Source organism: Beauveria bassiana (assembly GCF_000280675.1).
Source record: "Beauveria bassiana ARSEF 2860 unplaced genomic scaffold BBA_S00052, whole genome shotgun sequence".
Classification (NCBI taxonomy): domain Eukaryota; kingdom Fungi; phylum Ascomycota; class Sordariomycetes; order Hypocreales; family Cordycipitaceae; genus Beauveria; species Beauveria bassiana.
Genome location: NW_007930887.1, coordinates 20,222 through 40,008, shown reverse-complemented (window position 1 = coordinate 40,008; position 19,787 = coordinate 20,222). Strand labels below are relative to the sequence as shown.

The 19,787-nt window shown below is 53.7% G+C and overlaps 6 protein-coding genes across 6 annotated transcripts in view; 4 read left to right on the top strand and 2 right to left on the bottom strand.

Annotated features, from left to right (window-relative positions):
- Nucleotides 1-4,030: 4,030 nt before the first annotated feature.
- BBA_09378 (PaxB protein) lies at nt 4,031-5,118 on the bottom strand (the record flags this gene model as incomplete). The annotated part of the gene is made up of 2 exons (XM_008604475.1): nt 4,031-4,277; nt 4,541-5,118. The coding sequence occupies 2 exons, from the start codon at nt 5,116-5,118 to the stop codon at nt 4,031-4,033; spliced, it is 825 nt and encodes a 274-aa protein (XP_008602697.1).
- A 769-nt stretch (nt 5,119-5,887) lies between these two features.
- Nucleotides 5,888-7,476, top strand: BBA_09377 (alpha/beta hydrolase fold family protein; the record flags this gene model as incomplete). Its single annotated transcript, XM_008604474.1, has 2 exons — nt 5,888-6,194; nt 6,266-7,476. 2 exons carry the CDS (start codon nt 5,888-5,890, stop codon nt 7,474-7,476), a joined length of 1,518 nt encoding a protein of 505 aa, XP_008602696.1.
- Nucleotides 7,477-10,261: 2,785 nt separating this feature from the next.
- BBA_09376 (histone deacetylation protein Rxt3) lies at nt 10,262-13,291 on the top strand (the record flags this gene model as incomplete). Its single annotated transcript, XM_008604473.1, has 1 exon — nt 10,262-13,291. The coding sequence occupies one exon, from the start codon at nt 10,262-10,264 to the stop codon at nt 13,289-13,291; it is 3,030 nt and encodes a 1,009-aa protein (XP_008602695.1).
- Nucleotides 13,292-13,705: 414 nt separating this feature from the next.
- Nucleotides 13,706-14,107, bottom strand: BBA_09375 (Protein of unknown function DUF1674; the record flags this gene model as incomplete). Its single annotated transcript, XM_008604472.1, has 1 exon — nt 13,706-14,107. The coding sequence occupies one exon, from the start codon at nt 14,105-14,107 to the stop codon at nt 13,706-13,708; it is 402 nt and encodes a 133-aa protein (XP_008602694.1).
- A 2,604-nt stretch (nt 14,108-16,711) lies between these two features.
- On the top strand, nt 16,712-18,483 carry BBA_09374 (phosphate-repressible phosphate permease; the record flags this gene model as incomplete). The annotated part of the gene is made up of 2 exons (XM_008604471.1): nt 16,712-17,297; nt 17,354-18,483. The coding sequence occupies 2 exons, from the start codon at nt 16,712-16,714 to the stop codon at nt 18,481-18,483; spliced, it is 1,716 nt and encodes a 571-aa protein (XP_008602693.1).
- A 913-nt stretch (nt 18,484-19,396) lies between these two features.
- The window catches only part of BBA_09373 (inorganic pyrophosphatase), a gene marked incomplete at both ends in the record, with an annotated part of 1,481 nt that continues 1,090 nt past the window's right edge, over nt 19,397-19,787 (top strand). Inside the window, 2 exons of the mRNA XM_008604470.1 lie at nt 19,397-19,525; nt 19,611-19,770. Of these exons, the coding sequence (XP_008602692.1) occupies nt 19,397-19,525; nt 19,611-19,770 (289 nt within the window). The remainder of the gene's footprint in view (nt 19,526-19,610; nt 19,771-19,787) is intronic.

Sequence of the window (19,787 nt, the reverse complement as noted above, 5' to 3'; positions counted from 1 at the left end):
TCTTGCCATCAATCCGTTCGTTGACGACACGATTTGATTGATAGTTTCATTGCTTTTTCCAGACTGTTTCTCCGCTTCAAGGCCTAATAATACACCCACCCGCACCGCCTTTCTGGTTCTTGGGAATTCGAGGGCCTCCACAAAGGTCGCAGCTGGGCTGGGCCGCATCTGCTAGAGACCCAGGACCCAGGACCCAGGGGGGCGGGCCGCTAGGGCGACAAAGCGACAAGAGACAACAACGCTCGAGGAGATCCTAATGAGAAGGTTTACAGATATTTGAGAAACAGGAGGGGGAAAGGGTACTTTGGAGATTCGAGCGGCTCACAGTCCAGGCGATCCTCTAGCAGTGATCGGAGAGTGGCTCGTGGGCCTCAATTTCCCCGATGCATCGTGAGAATCGATGCATGGGGTGTGAGGAAAACGTGTACCCCTGGCGATGCGCCGTGAATCGTTCCAAAAACAACATACTTGAAAAAAACGTCATCCAAAGCCGGACCAGCATGCAGGAGATTTGCCAGCCGGATGTGTGCCAGGCAGATCTACCCAGACTCGGTAACTGCTTGCGATGTATCCGTAGTACAGCGGGCTTTCCAGTTAGCTGCATGCAAGGAAATGTCACTGTTTGCATGTGGCTGGATGGTGGCGTTGTCGTGGATCGATTGCTGTTGGCTTACTCGGTACTGATCATTACTACATTGAACTTTCTTTTGCTGCATTATCAGATGCCGACGGGATTAGGTTGTCCCAGCTGAGGGGGACTCGTCATGTGCAATGTGTGAATGTGATAGAATCAAGGGTCCAGCATGTTTCTTTGGAGCTTCTGTCTCAGTTTCATGTCGCACAAACGGGGCCCAGTTCAAGAATCTATACGGAGTATACAAGGCATGTCTGAATAGACTTGAGAATAGTTTATTAGAATGTCATTCTTGTCTGACACATAATCAACTGGTGAGAATCTGAGAGTCACGCTGTTGCAACTGCACTTGGGATATAACCGGATTACGGTAAATGAGACGTGAACACAAGTTTGTTTGCCTGTTGCAAAGTCAGGGATGACGAGTTTACACAGTGGCAGGTTGTCGGCAGACTGCATTTCTTGGTTCCTGGAACTAGGGTCACGCTGTATGTACAGGTCATTTTGCTCCGTGAACCCGACGGGTCTAGGCAGACATCAAGGGATAACGGAGCTTGCATGTGCTCGGCCGATGCAATCGTTCCGAGCAATCGTCGACACGGAGCCAGGAGTCACAAGGCAAGGCGGTCAAAAATACCGACAACTCGAGCTTCCGAGGCTTCATCCCGCAGACTTGTTGCACCACCGGAGTTCCGCTTGCCCGACCACAGACCATCTATGATATCAACATGACTCTGGTGTAACATTGAGATCCGTCTCCAAAGCCCTGGTTCCTTGAAAGAATTGCACTGCCCTAGTGCAATAATTCTACCAATCAATGACTGTTTTACGGAGCACACCTCCGCCGAGTTGGACAATGCTTGCACGCATGGACCGATGCACCACGCCCGGCTATAAATTAGCGCAAATACGCTAAGTAGTTAATGTATGGCAAGTTGGGGACAAAATGACAAGATACGCGGGTGTATCTTGTTCATCAAGTGCTCCGTTGACCCAGTCTTCTTGCTCAATCAACGACAGTTTGATGTGGAGGCAACGGTTCGAGCTAGCACCAACAGTCGGTAGTTAGTTTACCGCTAAATATATCATAATAAAGCTTGAGAGAGAGAGAGACGGATAGGGCCGAGCCTTTTCGCAACGTCAATGAGGGCGAAGAAGAGAAGTAGGCGGTCCCAGGTCAACAATGTTGGCCTCTTTCTATGCTGCAAAGTATGTACTTGATGTACTTGACAGACACGAAACTTGATAAGCGGCTGCAAACATGCAAGCACGCTTTTCGCTTCATCTTGCCGCTCTCCACCTCGGATAAGAGAGGCATAAATTGAAAATGCTGCAGCGCCTTCCCTCTTCTCTCGGCCACGCTAATGCGGGCGCGCATGATGTACATGCCACTAGATATAGGCTGGACGCACGTACGGCGGAGCGGAGGGCAAGAAATCGCTACACTGCGTCAGTTTTACTGCTGCTTGAACAATCGTACCCAAGTCTTTGAACAATATCAGAGAGCCTCTTGTACATTTGTTGAATCACTGCGGGCGTTGCTAGTCATCACCACCGGAAACTGGAATCAAGGCACAAGTCTGCGCCCGCCTTTCGTGATGCTGTGATGCCGTCAGAGGGAGTGGAGGTATAATACCTACTAAGTTAGCCTCCACTGCTGAATAGCCTGTTTGTTCATTACGCCCAGGAACGCACATCATCAATCAACTGAGGGACAAAGGCCCTCGGAACAGTAAACTCATCGTTATCCGGCGACTTGCATCAACTCCACACACTCAGGCTATTACCGTGTGATCCCCCCCCCCCACAAAAGTTGATGCCAGGCCGCAGGACCAACAGACCATGTGACTCGACGGAAAGGTCTGTTGCGTTGGGAAAGCGAAGCGGCAGAGACAGAGGTCTCATCTGTCGTTGGTCAGCGTGGCATTGGCGAACATATCTACGGCGCCAAGCCAAAATCGTTCGAGATATGTCACCAGCAGACTGTCTCCAACTGTGCTCGAGACATCAAGAAACAACAGCCTCTCGCTGCGACGACGAGCCCTGCAAGTGAAAACGCACCCTGTCAGTCTATTTCGCTAGCAGACGAAGTGCAGAAACATGCATCAAGAATGCCCCTCTCATCTTGCGTGGCCCTTGTCTTTTCTTCTTGTGCACAGGCCAAACGTCGAGGAACTGGTCAGAGTCTTGTTCCGCCTTCTCGAGACTCGGACGACGGGCGGGCGCACAACTGTCTCACGCAACAAGCTGCTTTCAAACGCCTCAGGAACTCCTCCGAGAGTTGTGCGTACAAGGATGCCCATTGCATAATAAGTCAGGCAGCAACATTCACTGAGGGGTTTTTTTTTCTTGTTGGTGGTGGTGGTGGTGGCCTAAATGTCGTGATGATCTGCGCTCACGCCGTTGCATCTTGCTTGGCGTCTTTTTCTCCCTCATCATTCGATGCACTCTACTGGTCAGCCATTTTTGGGCGCACAAGAACATATACCGATATCGAGAATGCGTCGAGGGGGGTGGCAGACTGTGGAGTGTAGCCCTGCCGATAGCTCCTACATGAGTTGATGACCTACTTATTGCCCACTCGAGGAGTACCCCATAAGCCAAGAGGCGCCCACTTGCAGAGTGGTTCCTGCAGGGCATGGGTAGTGGCTGCGGATGGACGATTGTCTTCCGTTCTGATTAATTACTTTGGTGAAGTTGTGATGAGATATACAAACGGTTGCTGGTCTGGCATCGTCGGTAGAGCGGCACTGTATGACAATCGGGCGTTTCCCGTTTGGTTTTCTTTGCAAGGGTCTTCTTGCTCGTCACAAACAGAGAGACCTTTCAGAAACACGTGAATTGTTCCCAACGCAGCTCATAGCAGCCACTTGTCTCGGACCAGTTCTCGAACCCGCCACGCCTTGCTTGTGTTACGTGACAGCTCAACTCGATCATCGAACGACGAAGATCTTTTGGGGGATGTGAGCTTATGAAAACCTGGGGGTTTTCCAGTTGGTGGCGGATGCATTTCATGGGAAGAAATGCCATGGTCAGTGTTGGGCGTGGCGACTGGCGACAAATTTGCTCCTTTTCCGCGACAACCTAGTTCCCAGCAATTCGGAAATCGCATCCAAGCTCTGAGTCGCGCGGTGGAGGCGCAGCGAAAAGGTAATTGAGGAGCGGATACTCCGTACAATATTATTCATTAATACGGGAACAATAGGACCAGCATTGGTACGTTGGTCCTGTGTTATTTAGGGCAAGGCTCCGATCCGAAGCAATTTACGACAACTTCTATTTATTTGCCATGTACTAACTACTCGGGCGTTTACATGGATTATGATATATCCGTCCGCCCCAAATATACATTCCACTTCGGCCCAATTTCTGCCACTTACCTTTACCCCACCCCTTTTACAGCTTCTCTTTGCGCCCTGCGTCGTCGGCATCGCCGACGACCACCATGCCATTTGGAAGTACCTTTTCCGATTTCCGTACATGGGCCAAGACGAACGGATATGCAACATCGCAAGCAAACCAGGGAGTCATGATGATGTAGGAAAGAGGATGGAAAATGAAGCCGTGAGGCTCGGGCCAATACCACCAGAGCAGACAACAAGTCACTAGCAAACCCATTACCGAGCCAGCAAAGCGGCAGAACCTGGTAAAACTTGTGTTATTTCTTCAGTTTGATTGAGTACGTTTCAGATGGCGAGTGCGCAGCCCTGTCGTCGTACCCTGTCGTCGTACCGGTGCTCAGTGCTAGCCTTTGGGCAACGACGCCGAAAATTGAGATCCTTCGGCGCACAGTGCGAAAGATTCTTTCATCGATACACGCCCTGCTTGAAGCAAGTAGCTTCGTGCATATGTAACAACTGGCAGCCAAGAGAGGCTGAGAGGAGACGGGGTGGAATAGCAACTTACCAAATTCCGTAGCTCTGTCCGCCAGAATGTCCTCGGCTCAGCAGCATCGCCAACCACGAGACGCTCAGCACAAGCTGCGACAGGCCGGCTGACCACCACGCCAGCTCCGTGGTGTCTCTGGCCTCGAGGTTGAACCACAGCTTGCCCTCCTTACTCCCGTGGCCTCTGTGCGGCTCAGCCAGCCACCAGCGCGCGAATAGCAGATGCGCGGCCGCGCAGCCCACGGTCACGATGCTGAGCAGCATGCCAATGTTGCGCGCCACCAGCGGCGAGGCGGCAAACGAGTGCTTGGCCTGCGTGACGGTCGCGTAGAGCACCGGCAGGTCAAACAGCAGCCATAGGATGAAGCCGGCCACCGCGACGGGCATGTCGGCCACGTACAAGCCGTAGACCAACTCCCACGCGAGATTCATGGCCAGCGCCACCAGCGGAATGGGAGTTGCGTGCGTCTGCAGCGCTCGGCGCGCCATGAGGATGTAACACACAGTCCAGAGGCAGACGCCGGCGCCGAGGCAGAGCGTCGATACAGGGACGAGCCATTGCGGCGCCGAAGCGGGGGGCTTGTATGCTGGTCCCATCTTGTATACGTATATGATCGGTCGGCAAGCCAGACGATGCTTCTTGCGTTTGTCGGTATTTTTTTTTGCTTAAAGATTGAGCGTGTGTGTGTGTGTGTGTGTTTGTTGCCGGTAAAAGACAGAGTCTCCTGGAAATGACGCTGTTACTTCTGCGGAGAGCGAGACTGCAACCGACTTCTATCCTCAGCCAAAGGAAACTGCGCGGTAAGTCAATATTGGATTGATCGATAACAACATGCTTCTATAGCTGCACGATTACTCGTGCTCCTGACATGGGCTTCGACCCATGCATGCAGTGAAATGGCTGCACGAAAGTCTTGCTGTCCATTTGAACTGTGTTGCGGTGCAAGACTTGTCAGTTTAAAAAAAAAAAAATCCACGAGTCATGATTGGACTATTCTCTTTCTCGGAGTTCTCAGTCCAGCGCCACGATATGCGTCGCTGCTCAGCAAACGCGCATCTAATTCGCCGCTATCCTAGGCCCTTTCTTTTCCAGTTCAGCCACAAGAATGTATATTCGAATGTTGAGAGTATGAGCATTTATCATTAAATCAACAAAATGCGCCATCATAATTTGAGACAATTTTATGTGGTAATTATAGCCTTTGAAAGAAAGCATAGCATATCGGCTGTATTTTGCTACCCACTTCCAGTTGACGTCGGGCAGCAAACACCAAACACCAAACACCAATCTGGCTAGCCCCAGCAACTACCGACGACCGTCCCCGATTCTATCATCAACATCAAACATCAAGCACCCGAGCCAAAGATGGCTACCGAGCCGTCTTTTGACGACTCTAGATACAGTCGGGAATATCACCTCCCGGGCGGGACGATCCAAGGTCGGTCCGAGCCGTTAAAGGTTACCTACGCCGACTTTGGCTATCGCAATGTGGAGAACCCGGACGAGGAGAATGTCTTTCTCTTCTTCCCTCCACTATTAGGCAGCCGCTGGATGCACGTAGCCAAAGACAACCTGGCCAAGAAGCACAGAGTACGCATCATCAACGTTGAGCGGCCAGGCTACGGTGGCACCGATGAAGTTGAGCTGAAGGAGAGGCTCCGGGTGTGGCAAGGTACATTTGATGGAAATGCGCACCCCCCCCCCCAACGCAGTGGCTCCCCGCTAACATGTGCATACTTGTAGTTGTCATTCCGGCGCTCTTGACACATTTAAACATTAAACACGTGTCAGTCGGCTGTCACAGCGCAGGCACCGTCTACGCGCTAGACTTTACCCTGCACCATCCCGAGTTCCTGCACCCCGAGCGCCCCTACCTCGCCATCGCGGGGCCGTGGATCCTGCCGACGCAGTCGGGCGTCATCTCGATGCGCATCGCCCAGAGCCTGCCCGCCGCCGTGATTGGCCGCTCCGAGAATCTGGCGCGATTTATGAGGACGGCCGTCAACCCGGCCCTCGGCGCCGGCGCGTCGGCCGTGTCCAGCCTCTTTGGCGTCGTCGCCCGCAGCATCGGCGTGGCGACGGCGGCGGCGGCGGACCCGCAACCAGCCAGCCAGCCGGAGACGGACGGCGAGATGGAGATGCGGCTGCGGCCGACCCTGCTCTCTAGGGCGTACGGCGAGAACTTGCAGGGCTTGGGTGCCGATGCGGTGCTCATGATGCACAAGGTGGTAGGCGCGGACGGCGGCGATGGCGACGGCGACGGCGACGGCGACGGCATCGCGGGCTGGAGTAACTGGGGCGACTACGAGGCCTACGTGCCGCGGCTGGTTCAGGCCTTGCGCGCGTCGGGCCGAAAGCTGACCGTGGACGCGTTCCATGCGGAGACGGACTCGATGGTGGGCGACTACGGCGACCAGGGTCCGACGTGGTTTGATGCGTGCTGGGCGGCGGACCGGTGTGGCGACGGCACGATAGTGTACAGCGCGAGTTGTGTGGATGATGCCGATCACGACTTGGTGTGGAGTATCAAGTTTGGGGTCCCAGAGAAGGTCTTTTCGAAAATCGGTGCTGGGGAGAAGAAGGATGATACTCATCAGGACACTCTACTCGACGACCAGAAGGCTGTCGATGAAGCCGTCGAGAAGGCAGTTGAGCACCCAGACGAGAAGACTGAGTCTCATCAAAAGAACCTAGTTGACGACGAGAAGACTGTCCAAGAAACGGTCAAAGAGGCTGTTGAGCACGCAGACGGGAAGGCTGAGCCTCATCAAAAGAGTCCAGTTGACGACGAGAAAACTGTCCAAGAAACGGTCAACGAGGCTGTTGAGCACGCAGACGGGAAGGCTGAGCCTCATCAAAAGAGTCCAGTCGACGACGAGAAGACTGTCGAGGAAGTCGTTAAAGAGGCTGTTGAGCACACAGACGGGAGGGCTGCCGAGGGACTCTTGGAGTAATAGTCTGCTTCTGTCGTCAGCTACGCAGTGCGTAGAGCGTCCAAGTGTGCGTTATACCGAGATAATAAACAGAATAGAATCATGAGCGATGTGTACAAATATAGAAACGTCTTTATTAGTACACTTAAAGCCGAAATTGTTGGCGTCGCAGCTCGTACGAGTGATGATGCTATTAGACTTAATTTCTGCCAAGCCGGTTTACACCATTTGGAATATCGTCGCGCCCGGGGCATTATAATGTTGGGAAAGTTGATCGTGCTATACTCATGTGGTCTTTTTGATTTATTTCCTCGCTATTCTGGTAGTGTTCTTTGAGATGCAGCGGTTCACTCTGCGACGTCGCGGAGGGTGACGCCGGCCTGCTACACACCGTGTACACTTGTTGGTGCCTTGTTTGGGTGGGAACAGAAGTAGACATGCACTTTCGGACAATATCTACCGTGCTGGTGGGAACAGGCACTTGTTGAGAGAGCAGTCGAGTGAATAAGCTCAAGGCGCGGATTTGGCCAGATCGAACCTGATATTTATGGCATACAAAAGGGGACCAGCGTGTTCAAACATTCGAGATTGATGAAAATGCAAGGAAGACACATTTGCCATTACATAAGTGACAAGTGCCATGTGCCAGGTTTGCGCGTGCCTTGGCATTGAGGAGTGAAGGGTGACGGTCGTGGGCATTCGCTCGGTGTGTAAGTCGGCCGAGGGTCCTCGAGAGGCAATACTAAGAGCGAGGCAGATATATGCTTCTGTGTTGCTAACCAAAGTGGTCTCAGCGGTGGCTGTTCAATGGCATAGCTCTGAGCTATTTTGATTAAGTTCAGCGGGGTTTATTGGTGTCAGCTGAGTCCTTGATTGTCTCTCGTCAAAGCACTGGGGCCAGTAGATTCGATAATTGTGACAGTCATCATCATATCTTAGATAGGCTGTCGGGACTAATATTATTGCGCGCAAAAAAAAACAACTCGGCATGTGAATTCGCCCAGTTCACACTACCGGCAACGTACGGAGGAGATGCAAGTCTCTTCGAGAAACAGTTCACGAGATATAGAGGGACGGTAGGGCTGTGCCAAGTGCGATGGAATTTAGCAATCATCATCCGCAGCAGCTGACATTTGGGTTGTAGTTTGAGAGGCGCCTGTAAGCTGGCCCGAGGTGCTCTGCAGCCTGCCGATGTGTGCGGGCAGCCTCGGGATGGTGACCATGACGCTACAGAAGGTAGTACGTGCCGCGATCGCGCGCTCAGCCAGTGCTTTGTGCGTCGAGGATAAATTAAACTTGTTGCACAGAGAAAGCTGCCGTGTCAGCGAGAGTGGCTTCTCCAGAAAATCCGGGGGAACTAATTATGGCAGTTGGGGCAGCTAGAGTGAGACTGGCATGGGAACGGGTCTCTTGGGCTAGGCTCGGAATAGTTGATGAATGTGCAGAGTAGTAATCGTGCATGATGGTGGTGATGTTTTGATGGAGGATGAGGAGGAGAGGAGGGGTGGAAACACCGGGTCGGGTTGGGGTAACAAAGGGAGCAAAGTGGCGTTTTGCCTGCCGAAAGCTGCCCATCCGATAAGATTTGACAGAGGAGGGTGAAAGTTAGGTAGGCATGTAGTTATGGGTGCTGGTGCCAGAGCTTGTTCGATAGTTTGGGTGGTCATGCGGCTAGCCAGCCTTTGATGCGCGATTTGATGCAAAGCCTGCATCACCATTATGATGATATTATTACACTGTAACGTGGCATGGCAAGCTTTATCGAGAAAGCCTCTTTCCGAGTTGTCAGTTGTTGATTCGCAGATGTTGCGTGATTCTATCTGTACCGCGCGCCGAGAATGTCTCACGGGCGGGGGGTTACCTTGAAAGAGACTGGGATGAACTGGCCGGCCACCTGCTGATTTCTTCCTTTTTTTTTTGCCCTTCTTTTTTTTCGGCTTTCAAATGCTCAGCCTCGAGCGTCGATGGGACCCACAGATTCCCGAACAGCGGTAATAGCGGAGCCAGCCATCAACAGGAGAGCACTTGTCGCAATTCGGTAACTGGTCCATACCAGAAAGACCATTTCTCTCATCGCTGCCCGCCATCATGAGTCATCTCAAAGATGGAGGACAGCTCACGTAAAAAACGTAGCTACTTTACCGCCCTCGCCCAGCCCCCAGACAGCGCGAGCTGCACCTGAGTTCGGGGGAGGTTCGGGCCCAAGAGCGGGTACCGGCAGCAGCTTCCAGCGTCCCTAGGCCCTTGTAGCTCTGGGGGGAACCCGCCTTTCACCCGACAGCTGACCACTCACAGGCGCCAAAGTAAAATGCAAGCACCAAATTGTCAGCCAGTGTCCCGCAACGCTAAAACAAAGAGGAGAAAAAAATAAAAGAAATAAAAAATCCTTTCGCCCAAGTCTCCCCCCAAAAAAAGAGCCGGCCGCCGCGAATTCCAGGCACAACCACCGCCTGAAGCAAAAGCAGCCACCCGCCGCTCGTCACCGCAAATTACTGCATCGACAACACCAACGGCGCATCCTCATCATCCCGACAGCTTCAAGCAGACTCCTCGGCGCGGCAACTTTTGCTCATAAAACTACGCTGCCGCCCTACTGCCGTCCGCGGGCGCCGCCACCACCACCGCCGCCGCCCTCCTCTCCATTACCTACCCATCCTCCCGATCCCGCGCTGCCACTGCGCCCGCTAGTCCGACAACTCCAGCCTCGCGACCGTCGCGCTCACAGCTTCCTCATCTCCCCGACCTTTATCGACCCTCGAACTCTTCGTCGCCCTCCTCGATCCTATATCTCGGTGCTGGTGGAGCCATGCCGCCTCCCAACCGGACACCTCCGCCGCACTTGGGGCAACAGCAGCAGCAGCATCAACCACCGCATCACCAGCATAGTCACAGCTCTGGGAGTTATGGACCACCACCACCGAGGCCGCCCGCTGGTGTAGCGCCGCCGCCGCCTCACGGCTCCTTTGGCTCGGGTAGGGATTTGCCCGCGTTCAACGCACTTACGCGATCCTCACCAGGTGCAGGCAGCTCCATGTCGATTTCGTCGATGCTGGGCGGTCCGCCCCCGGCCTCGCGCGAGTCGCAGCCTCCTCCGCCACACTACTCGCCGCACTCTGCTCCCCCGACCGCATCGGCCTCTCAATACGGCCCTTCTGTTCATGCCTCGCCTCGCATGCACTCAGCCTCTTCCGATTATAACCCCTTTCGACGTCCGCAGACGCCAGACCACCAGCGAAACTACGATCCACGCGGTAGCGCCGCACCATCGCCTCGAGGCCATTACGCGACCACACCCGATGTCCAAAGATACAGCACGCCGCAATCTTATCATGCCAGGCACCCATCAGCCCCTGCAGAAACTGGGCGCGACCCGGGCAGGGTCTCGACTGGTCCTACCAACACGCCTGGCAACCAGCCAAAGCCCTTTAGCAACCTTCCGAGACCGATCGATTTGGCCCGCGCGCCGCAAGACGACCGCTACGTACGCCTCGATGAACGACATGGCGCAGATTACCTAGACCGTGCCACGCAGCGACATTATCCTTTTGATGACCGATATCGCTTGGAGCGAGACAGACAGCCCGGCCCCGACCAACGAGAGCGGGAGGCCAGAGAGCATGCATATGCTGGTGGAGAACCGCGCCACGGCCCGCCAGAGCTCAACCCCCGAAATCAGTCATCCTATCCTAGGCATCCAGAGCCAACCGATCGACGCGAACCGCCCCGAGACCAACACTGGGCTCATCAAGGCCCCGAACACAATTATCGCGCCCCCATGGACCATCAGCGTGCCCATCCCGAATACCCTCCCGCATCTGGGCCTCACCAACCTCATGGCTCTGCTTACCAAACAGCGCCGCCGCCGCAGCATCAAGACCGCTACGCACCCACCTCGCATCCTCATCCCCATTCTCAAGCCTCCGCAGCTGCCTCTACACAGCCCTACGACTCACCCGAACGAGTTCCTCTCGACCGCCAGCCTCCTGCCGGTCGCGCTCGTGAGGACCAGCACCAGCAAATTCCTCCTGGGTATCACAACGCGGCGCATGGCCCCGCACCGTACGACGCCGCACGGCAGAGAAACGGAGATGACCAGAGCAGTCAAATCCATCAGCGCAACCTTTTGGGCGTACAGGACATGAACCGCAAGGGACGCATGTCACCCCTCCCGCAGGCTGTGCAAGGCGCCCAACCCCAGCAGCCAGGACCCGCTGGTGAGCCAGGCATCAAGAGCGAATTTGGACGCATGTTTGCTGGCATCGGTAGTGGAGTGGGCAACATGGGAGCCTCCAATCCTGTTACATCTGCGCCCAGTGGGCAGGCAGGTCCGGGGGCCTTGGGCAAGGACGAAGACCATGCTGCAGACGGTACCAAGAAACCAAGACGAAGGAAGCTGAAGGATGACATTGATAGACCCGACGATGAGAGCACCGGAAGACGGACTCCAGTTGGTCGCGGCGCTAAGCGCGTCAAAGGCCATCACCATCATCAGTACGTTTCTCGTGGCATCATGTTTGCAATCTTCACTAACGCCCACTCTAGTCATCACCATCACCATCACGCTCCCGATTCAGTTTCTTCACCATTGGTCGGGATAACGCCACTGAAAAACGGCAAATCCAACACACCTTTGGACAATGGAGGAGACAAGACCACGGCCGCAACACATCACCACCACCACCACCATCACCACCACACCGGTCGATCTGCGCAGAGTTCCACCCCTCAACCCAAGCCCGCCGAAATACAAGCTCCCGTTATGCTGCCAAAGACAAAGACAACCGTGTCGTCCAAGGCTGTGCTGGATTCAATAGCACACAAAACTCGACATCATCTGGGCGACTTTGTCTACGAAACGGAAATTAAGGCCGGAAGACTTGTACCCAGAGCGTCCACAAACCGGGGCTTTGCTTCCCAGCCCAAGCCGTTACCGCTCGACCGCATCAAGGGCAAAGAGAATAGCATCTTGACCATCAAGGTTCCCCGCGTGCATCTCACGCCTGTTGCAAGAGAGGAGATTACCGCCAGAGCATTTGTGTGGGGGACCGACGTCTATACCGATGACTCTGATGCCGTCGCGGCCTGCATTCATTCCGGGTGGATCATGGGAGAATGGACCGAAGACGTCGATACTTCCTTGTTTAGTTTGGACAAGGCTGACGGCGTCAAGGAGACTAAGAAGCCCAAAGTACCCGTCGAGCTAACGTCCGAAGGCGTCATCTCGGCGCCCCCCAAATCCGGCCCGATGCCGATTCCTGCAAACCGTGACTTGCACATTAATGTGCTCATCGTGCCGCGTCTGGTCAAGTACGCCGGGTGCACGAGATTCGGCCTCACCAGCCGCGAGTTTGGCGGCGAATATGGCAGCCGCCATGCCGTACATGACGGCGTCAGCTACATGATCCAGAGTGTCCGGTGGGTGGCGAATGGCGGGCAGCCGCAAGCGCGACTGCGCGGCCAGGCACGACGAGACCGCATGCGCAAGGCCATGATTGAGGTCAATGCCAGCCTTGGCAACATTAGCAGCCAGGAACGAGCGCTGGAAAGGGAACGCCTCGGCAAATTACGCAGTGAGATTTCGGGCAGCTGGTGGAAGCAGGCCGAAGCGGAGGAGGGCGGTGACGGCGAAAATACGAGCGCTGCCGTTGCTCAAGATCCGCCAACTGGGGCAGAAGCTGATAAGGAGAATCAAGCAACAGCTGTCAATGGCAAGGCGGCTGCTGGTGCCGTGGTTGTAGAGCTCACGACATCGTCTGGCGACAAGGATGTGGACATGGGCGAGGGCGAGGCGAGCAAGCCCAAGGACGCGGATGAAAAGGGCCAGGTGGCGGCATAGATGGTTGCTTATGGACCCATGTACTAACAATTGCGGGAAAGATCTGTTTGCTTTCTGAATCTTTTAAACGATGAATTCCTTGCTATGCGGAGCGGGCGATGGAAGGCAGCCCTCTTTATTTCAGGTTGGCAAACGGCACATCACGCAGCAAATGAGACAATCTGGCGTGGATTCTTTCTTCTATTGATACCAAAAGCGGACGTTATGTATGTATGGACGCATATAATACAAGAAGAAATGAAGACAGTCCCATCTCTTACGCAAATCAAAACTGCTGCAGTATAGTACATTGTACAGATGGCCTCGAAGTCGTCGCAGCCGCAACGTGAATGCTCGTGTATGTCATCCTTTCGACGTTTCGTGAGATTGGCCGCGAGGACAATCACACAAACCACTTCCCGCCCTGTATATTCTTTAAAAATCCGTCACCTTGCCGTTGTAGCTCCAGTCACCGCCACTTCCCCAGCGCAGCGGCTCATTCTTGGGCCCGCCGACCTCGCCGGTGCGCGGGTTCTTGTCCCCGTCAAACTCGGGCCGCGCACCACGGTACAGGCCGCCGCCCTCGTTAAGCTCCGACTCGGTGGCCTGTGTCGTGTTTTCGGGTGCGGCGGCGGCAGCCTCTGCAGGCTGAAAGGCAGAGGAGACGGCGGCGGCGCGCTGCAGACGCTCAAACTCGGCCTGCTCCTTGGCGGGCAGCTTGGGAGGACTGGGGCTTGCGCCAAAGTTGGAGGCGTGGCGGCGCGTAACGGCGGCGGCGGCGGCGGCGGCGCGCGTGGTGGTGGTGGTGATGCGTCGGAGTGGGAGTCGTGTGAGCATGGTGACTTTTGGTGGCGGATAGTTGATGTTGAAAGGGTGTGGAATTGGTGGCGACAAAGATCAGGAACTCGGCATTGGCGATGTTGAATTGATTTAGTGGGGCTGTCACGGTCGAAGAGTGCAAGTTTGACGAGGAACGCCTGTGAATAACCAGAAAGAAGCGTTTTTTTCTCGGCCTTGATTGAAGATTGTGGCGGAGCTATTTGCATCGGGGTGATGGACTGGAATTATTAATTGCGATAATGGAAGAAAAGGGTAGGCCAAGATTGCATATTAGCACTTTTACATCCGCACATGTATCTACGCTGCCAACAAACGAAGCACTACACATTCAGCAACAGAGATCTCTACAGCGGATACGCATTTTGATATGCATAATTTCCCGAAAAGAAACAGTACCGAAAAAAATTAGGCGAGAGTTCTGCGGCACAGTTTCGGGCAGCAAATGGTGGCCCCGGTCGCTCCTTGCCGAATGGACATGATATCCGTATCGAAACTTTGGCTGCGGCGAGCTAACAAAATACATACGCTGAAAAGGGCGACAAGAACGAGAAAGATGGAAAGTCTAAGTCTCGCCTTTGGTTCAAGATCAATATTCCCTCCAACATCGCCGTTCTGACGCAAGGATCAGCCCCCCCCCGTGCTCCATAACCCTATCGAGGCTACGGAGTAACCACCTTCGAATGTTTACTTGGCGAGAGAATCCCCCAAACGCAAGATGCACGGGCCGCCTCGAATAAGACACTAGCAGCCGTTGTCAAAATTCTTCGAGCATCACAATCTGTGGATTTTCGACGGTTGGTTGCTGCAAAGATCTCCTCGAGATGACGGCGGCGAAGCGTCGTGCGTGCCAAGTGCTTCTGGTGGACGGCAGATCACTCTAAGGACATCTCTGGGCAGTTTTCGAGGCGCGGTCCTGAAGACATTTAGCCATTACAACGTGGTGGTGATTCTGGTAGTTTTTTTTTTTATCCATTGTCTGCTGATTATGCAATTTTCTAGGAATACAACAAACACATTTGGCCATGCACCGAGCAAGCACACCAATAAGAAGTGAGCGATTTCTAGAGGTTATTAGCAGTTTCACCTGCATGAATCGTCTTGCTAGCCCTGCGACGAGGCCTGCGACTTGTTACAGTATCAATGATGATGATGGATTGTGCCAGACCGCATCCGTTATTGCTCGACGATTGGTACTTTTGTTCATCGGCCTGGGCCACGCGGCCTGAGCCAGTTGTTGAGTCTTTTGGGTGAGGTACTCATGATGCGACTGTTTCTAATTCATGGAGAAAAGGCGTTTCTCGCTTACCGTGACAGGTTGACAACGCGTGCTGAGCTCGCGTGGAGGAGTAACCTTGTTGGCGGCGGGCCAGGCGGCCGCCAGAAACTGGAGAGCCTCACTGGCTTTCAGACAAGTTTCGAAACTCTGTTTGGTCGTCAGGACAGCAGACTGTTGTCGCCAGTAACTACACTTTTTCTTCATCATCCCTTCCTCAAAGAACGCGAGCAGCGAGCTTGCATGCTATTTGCTCACAACTGCCTCCATGCAGGCGCTTCTCTTAGTGTAGAGAGTTGCGCAGTCCTGTTCGTTCGCGACGATGATCTTGTCTGAGACCAATGTGGAGGTATAACTATTTACGGAGTACAAGAGGCTCATTTACATCAACAAAGGCGTGGATCCGCATTTTTGCAGCGACAAGCAACTCTATTTACTAGTACCGCTTGTATCGAACAACAAACACCGGATCAGAGTAATGCGGGTAAATGACAAGTGCAAAGTATGGGCGGCAATGCGCGGCCTCTCTTCTCATGCGCCCATCCCGTCTCTGCTTAAACCGAGCTCAACCCGATACCGAAACGTCAACTAAATTAGGCCAGACAGACAGCCTTTCCCCTTCCTACCCGTCACACAATGGCCCAAAGCGAAATCGCTGCTTTGCGGAATCGAACAAAGAGATCCGCAACTAATCATGAATACAACAAACGCCACCGGGTCACCGAGATGAAATGGTTGCGCCCCCAATGGTCGAATCAGAATCGCGCCTCGAGGCACACCTTTGACGCCATCCCACGTAAAACGGCTGGACCCCTACCAAAGACCACATTTCTGGGACAAACTATCGGCCACGGTCCGCGGAGTCCTCAAAGGCCGTTTCCTCTCTTTGTGCCAAAAAAGTGCATATTGATTCTGGTTCCTGACCCGCCTCATCCGTGACCTTCAATGAGTCGCGTCAGTTTTCCGTCCCATAGGCTTGGCAACAAGTCTCATATCTCCACTGGCGATTCTCTCGCCTCGTGTGTCAACACCAACGCCTTACCGGCTAGCCTTTCCTGGAGTTGTTGCAGAGTGGTCACAGCTTTTGCCAGTTCTTAACCCTGCCACCACCCAGTTCGAGTCCATCTCTGCGGATGCAACTTGATCTCTTAGCTACCGAATGACGACACATGCTAAATAGCTGATACACGATGTATCACTTTTCTCTAACGAGGTAGCGCATGGTGCTAGAGAGATGTATTCGTCATTGCCTTGCTCATATTGGCTGTGATACTGTCTACCCTTAGGGTGGTTGCAACCGCCGGCCAACAACTGTGACAATGGCTATAATGTCCAGATACAACTACATCTTTATTTTGACGACCATGTTCGCTTTTCTCGACGCATGGAACATTGGCGCCAACGATGTGGCCAATTCCTTTGCCAGCTCCGTGTCCTCGAGGTCGCTGACGCTGAAGCAGGCCATGGTCATTGCATCCTTTTGCGAGTTTGCCGGCAGTGTCTCGGTGGGCGACCGAGTCACCGATACTCTGCGCACAAAGATTGTCGACCCGCATCTATTCGACCACGCGCCGCAGGTGCTCCTGTTGGCCATGATGTGCACCATCATGGCCTCGTCTGTATTTCTCACCGTGGCGACGAGATATGGCATGCCAGTTTCCACCACCCACAGCGTCATTGGCGGCTTAATTGGCACGGCTACCGCATCTGTCGGCATCGACAAGGTAAACTGGGGATGGCGAGGCGCGTCGCAAGTCTTTCTTGCTTGGATTATTGCACCTGGGATTGCTGGAACTCTTGGCGCCACCGTCTTTCTTGTTACCAAACAGCTCGTCTTGATTAAGCGAAACTCGGTTCGCCGAGCGTTTTGGTGTATACCATTCTTCAGCTTCCTGACCTTTGGAGCTGTAACGAGTATGTACGATGGCTATCTTGAAATGGCATGTCCGATGCAGTGCTAACTGATGCAGTGTTACTTGTCTGGAAAGGCATTCGTCACATCAACATCACAACTACGACGATGCTTGTCGTCATCTTTTCCGCTGCTGGAGGTGGTGCGCTGCTGCACGCAGCCTTTGTGATGCCATATCTTTGGGTGCGCATCATTCGACAGGACTGGACACTAAAATGGTACCATGGTATCGTAGGCCCGTTTCTGCTCAGGCGAGATGCACCGCCGCCAACACCACACGGTTTCAAAAAGTCCGTCATCAAAGATTACTATCGTGGGCATTTAAGCCCAGAGGAGCTCGCCCACGTGCGCGCATCAGAGACACTGCTGCAGTCAGTACAGATGCATGGAGCCAACGGGCCACCAGAGCTCGACAAGGACGACGACTTGATTCTGCCACCAGCAGCTCAGGATTCTTCGATACCACCACGGCCAACATGTACTGCGAGCGATAGCCTCGTCCCCCCTCGGCCAGAGGGCAGCTGGAAGAGCTTTGCAGTGATTACCTGGCGCATCAACCGCATTCTTCTGCGGGGTATCGAGAAAGACGTTATTAGTATGCAAAAGCGAAATGCAGTCTTGAACTGGGACCTGACAGACATGCATTCGCGCGCGCCGCGCTTCGACAACCGCGCCGAGTACATGTTCTCGTCGTTGCAGATCCTCACAGCAGCAGCCGCATCATTCACGCACGGCGCCAACGACGTGTCCAACGCCATTGCACCATTTTCTACTGCGCTCGATGTGTGGTCACACGGAGTTGTCAACGATCAGGTCGAGGTGCCGATTTGGGTGCTGTGCTTTGGGGGCGGCGCCATCGTGCTCGGCCTGCTGACCTATGGCTACCATGTCATGCGCACGCTTGGCAACCGCCTCACGCTGATATCGCCCACGCGTGGCTTCTGCATGGAGCTGGCGACGGCCCTCACCGTCATAATCGCGACCAGGCTGCGACTGCCAGTGTCGACGACGCAGTGCATCACGGGCGCCACGGTCGGCGTTGGGCTGGCGAATGGAGACTGGCGCTGCATCAACCCGAAGCTGGTTGGGTGGATTTATATGGGATGGGTAATCACGGTACCCGTCACGGCCCTGATATCGGGCTGTTTGATGGGGTTGGTATTAAATGCTCCAAGATGGAGCTCATGAAAGAAAGACGCAGTATAAGCTACCTTTTTGTGTACCAGGCACGAAGGCTGGCAGATGGCGGCGTATCTCTGTTAATCATGGTAATATTCATGTGCGACGTCAAGCAGAGCTCAAATACATCTGCGGCCTAATACGAGAAATATTGATACCCATCTGTCGCATTGCGGATAGCTGCAACAAGCAACATTGTTTTTTTTTTTTTTTTAGGGAAGCAAGTCCGCTGCCAAGAGTTTATTCAGCAGCAGACCAAGTCAATTTATCGAATTAATTCATTCAGCCACAGCGGAATAGTTCCACCATGGCGCTTGATGATTGATTACCTTCTTGATATCTCTTGAGAGGGGGACCATGGCCCACGTGCGGTCGCATCTGAGTCCCTGTTGGATCAGCAGCCCAAATCTTGGCTTTTAAGCATACCGAGCACCTAAAAGAGCCACTGGTGGCGTCGCACGGTGCCTGGTGGATAGCGCTAATAAGAGTTGCAGATGCAGGTTCTCGAATGTCTTGCGTGCGTCGCTCGCCGTGTCTGAAAGCTAGCTGTCTCCAAGACTAACACCGAAAGGCGAAAGCATCTCGCTATCCAAAGCAGGTCGATTTTGTTTTTTTTTTTTGCTTGACCGAATGAGTCTATATCCTAGGGCAAAAGAGGCGAAAGAGACGGGAAAACATGTGCAATATTGTTAGTGTAAAGAAATCTGGAGCAGCATCTGCGGTGCAACCTGGAGAGACCAAGGCAGTGGAGACGAGCTCTTTACATTATTAGCGAGTTATAACTTATAAGAGGCAGAGAAGTGTACCCCCAATGCCAAGGAATTATTCCCCGGTGCGCTCTTTCATGCTTCTTCTTTGCATGCGTTGATGCTTGCGTTCTTCCAACATTAATCTTCTCATTCACGTTTTGCAAAATTCCATAATGCGGTCCCTCTTGCCCTTGATTTCCCTTGTGGTTGGTGCCGCTGCGAATGGCGGGGATGAGCCTACAGTCAAGCCCTTTGATCCCAGCTCTCTAAGCTTGCGGGAAGTTGGTGCGCGCAACACTTTGGTAATTTTTTCCTCCCTACAAGAGATGGGCCTCATGGCATTACCCCCTTGCTTTAATGGAAAGATAGACTCATCGTTTTGAATAGGATTGGCGCGTCTGGCTGGAGCAGGACGGCAACCCAATTTCTTTCTGGCACGATATTCCCCTCTTTCCTCTAGGAAATGTCTCCAACATTATCAACATGTATGTCGAAATTCCGCGATGGACAGATGCCAAAATCGAAACAAAGCGAAATGAACCCTTGAGTGAGTCTCTCCCCCCC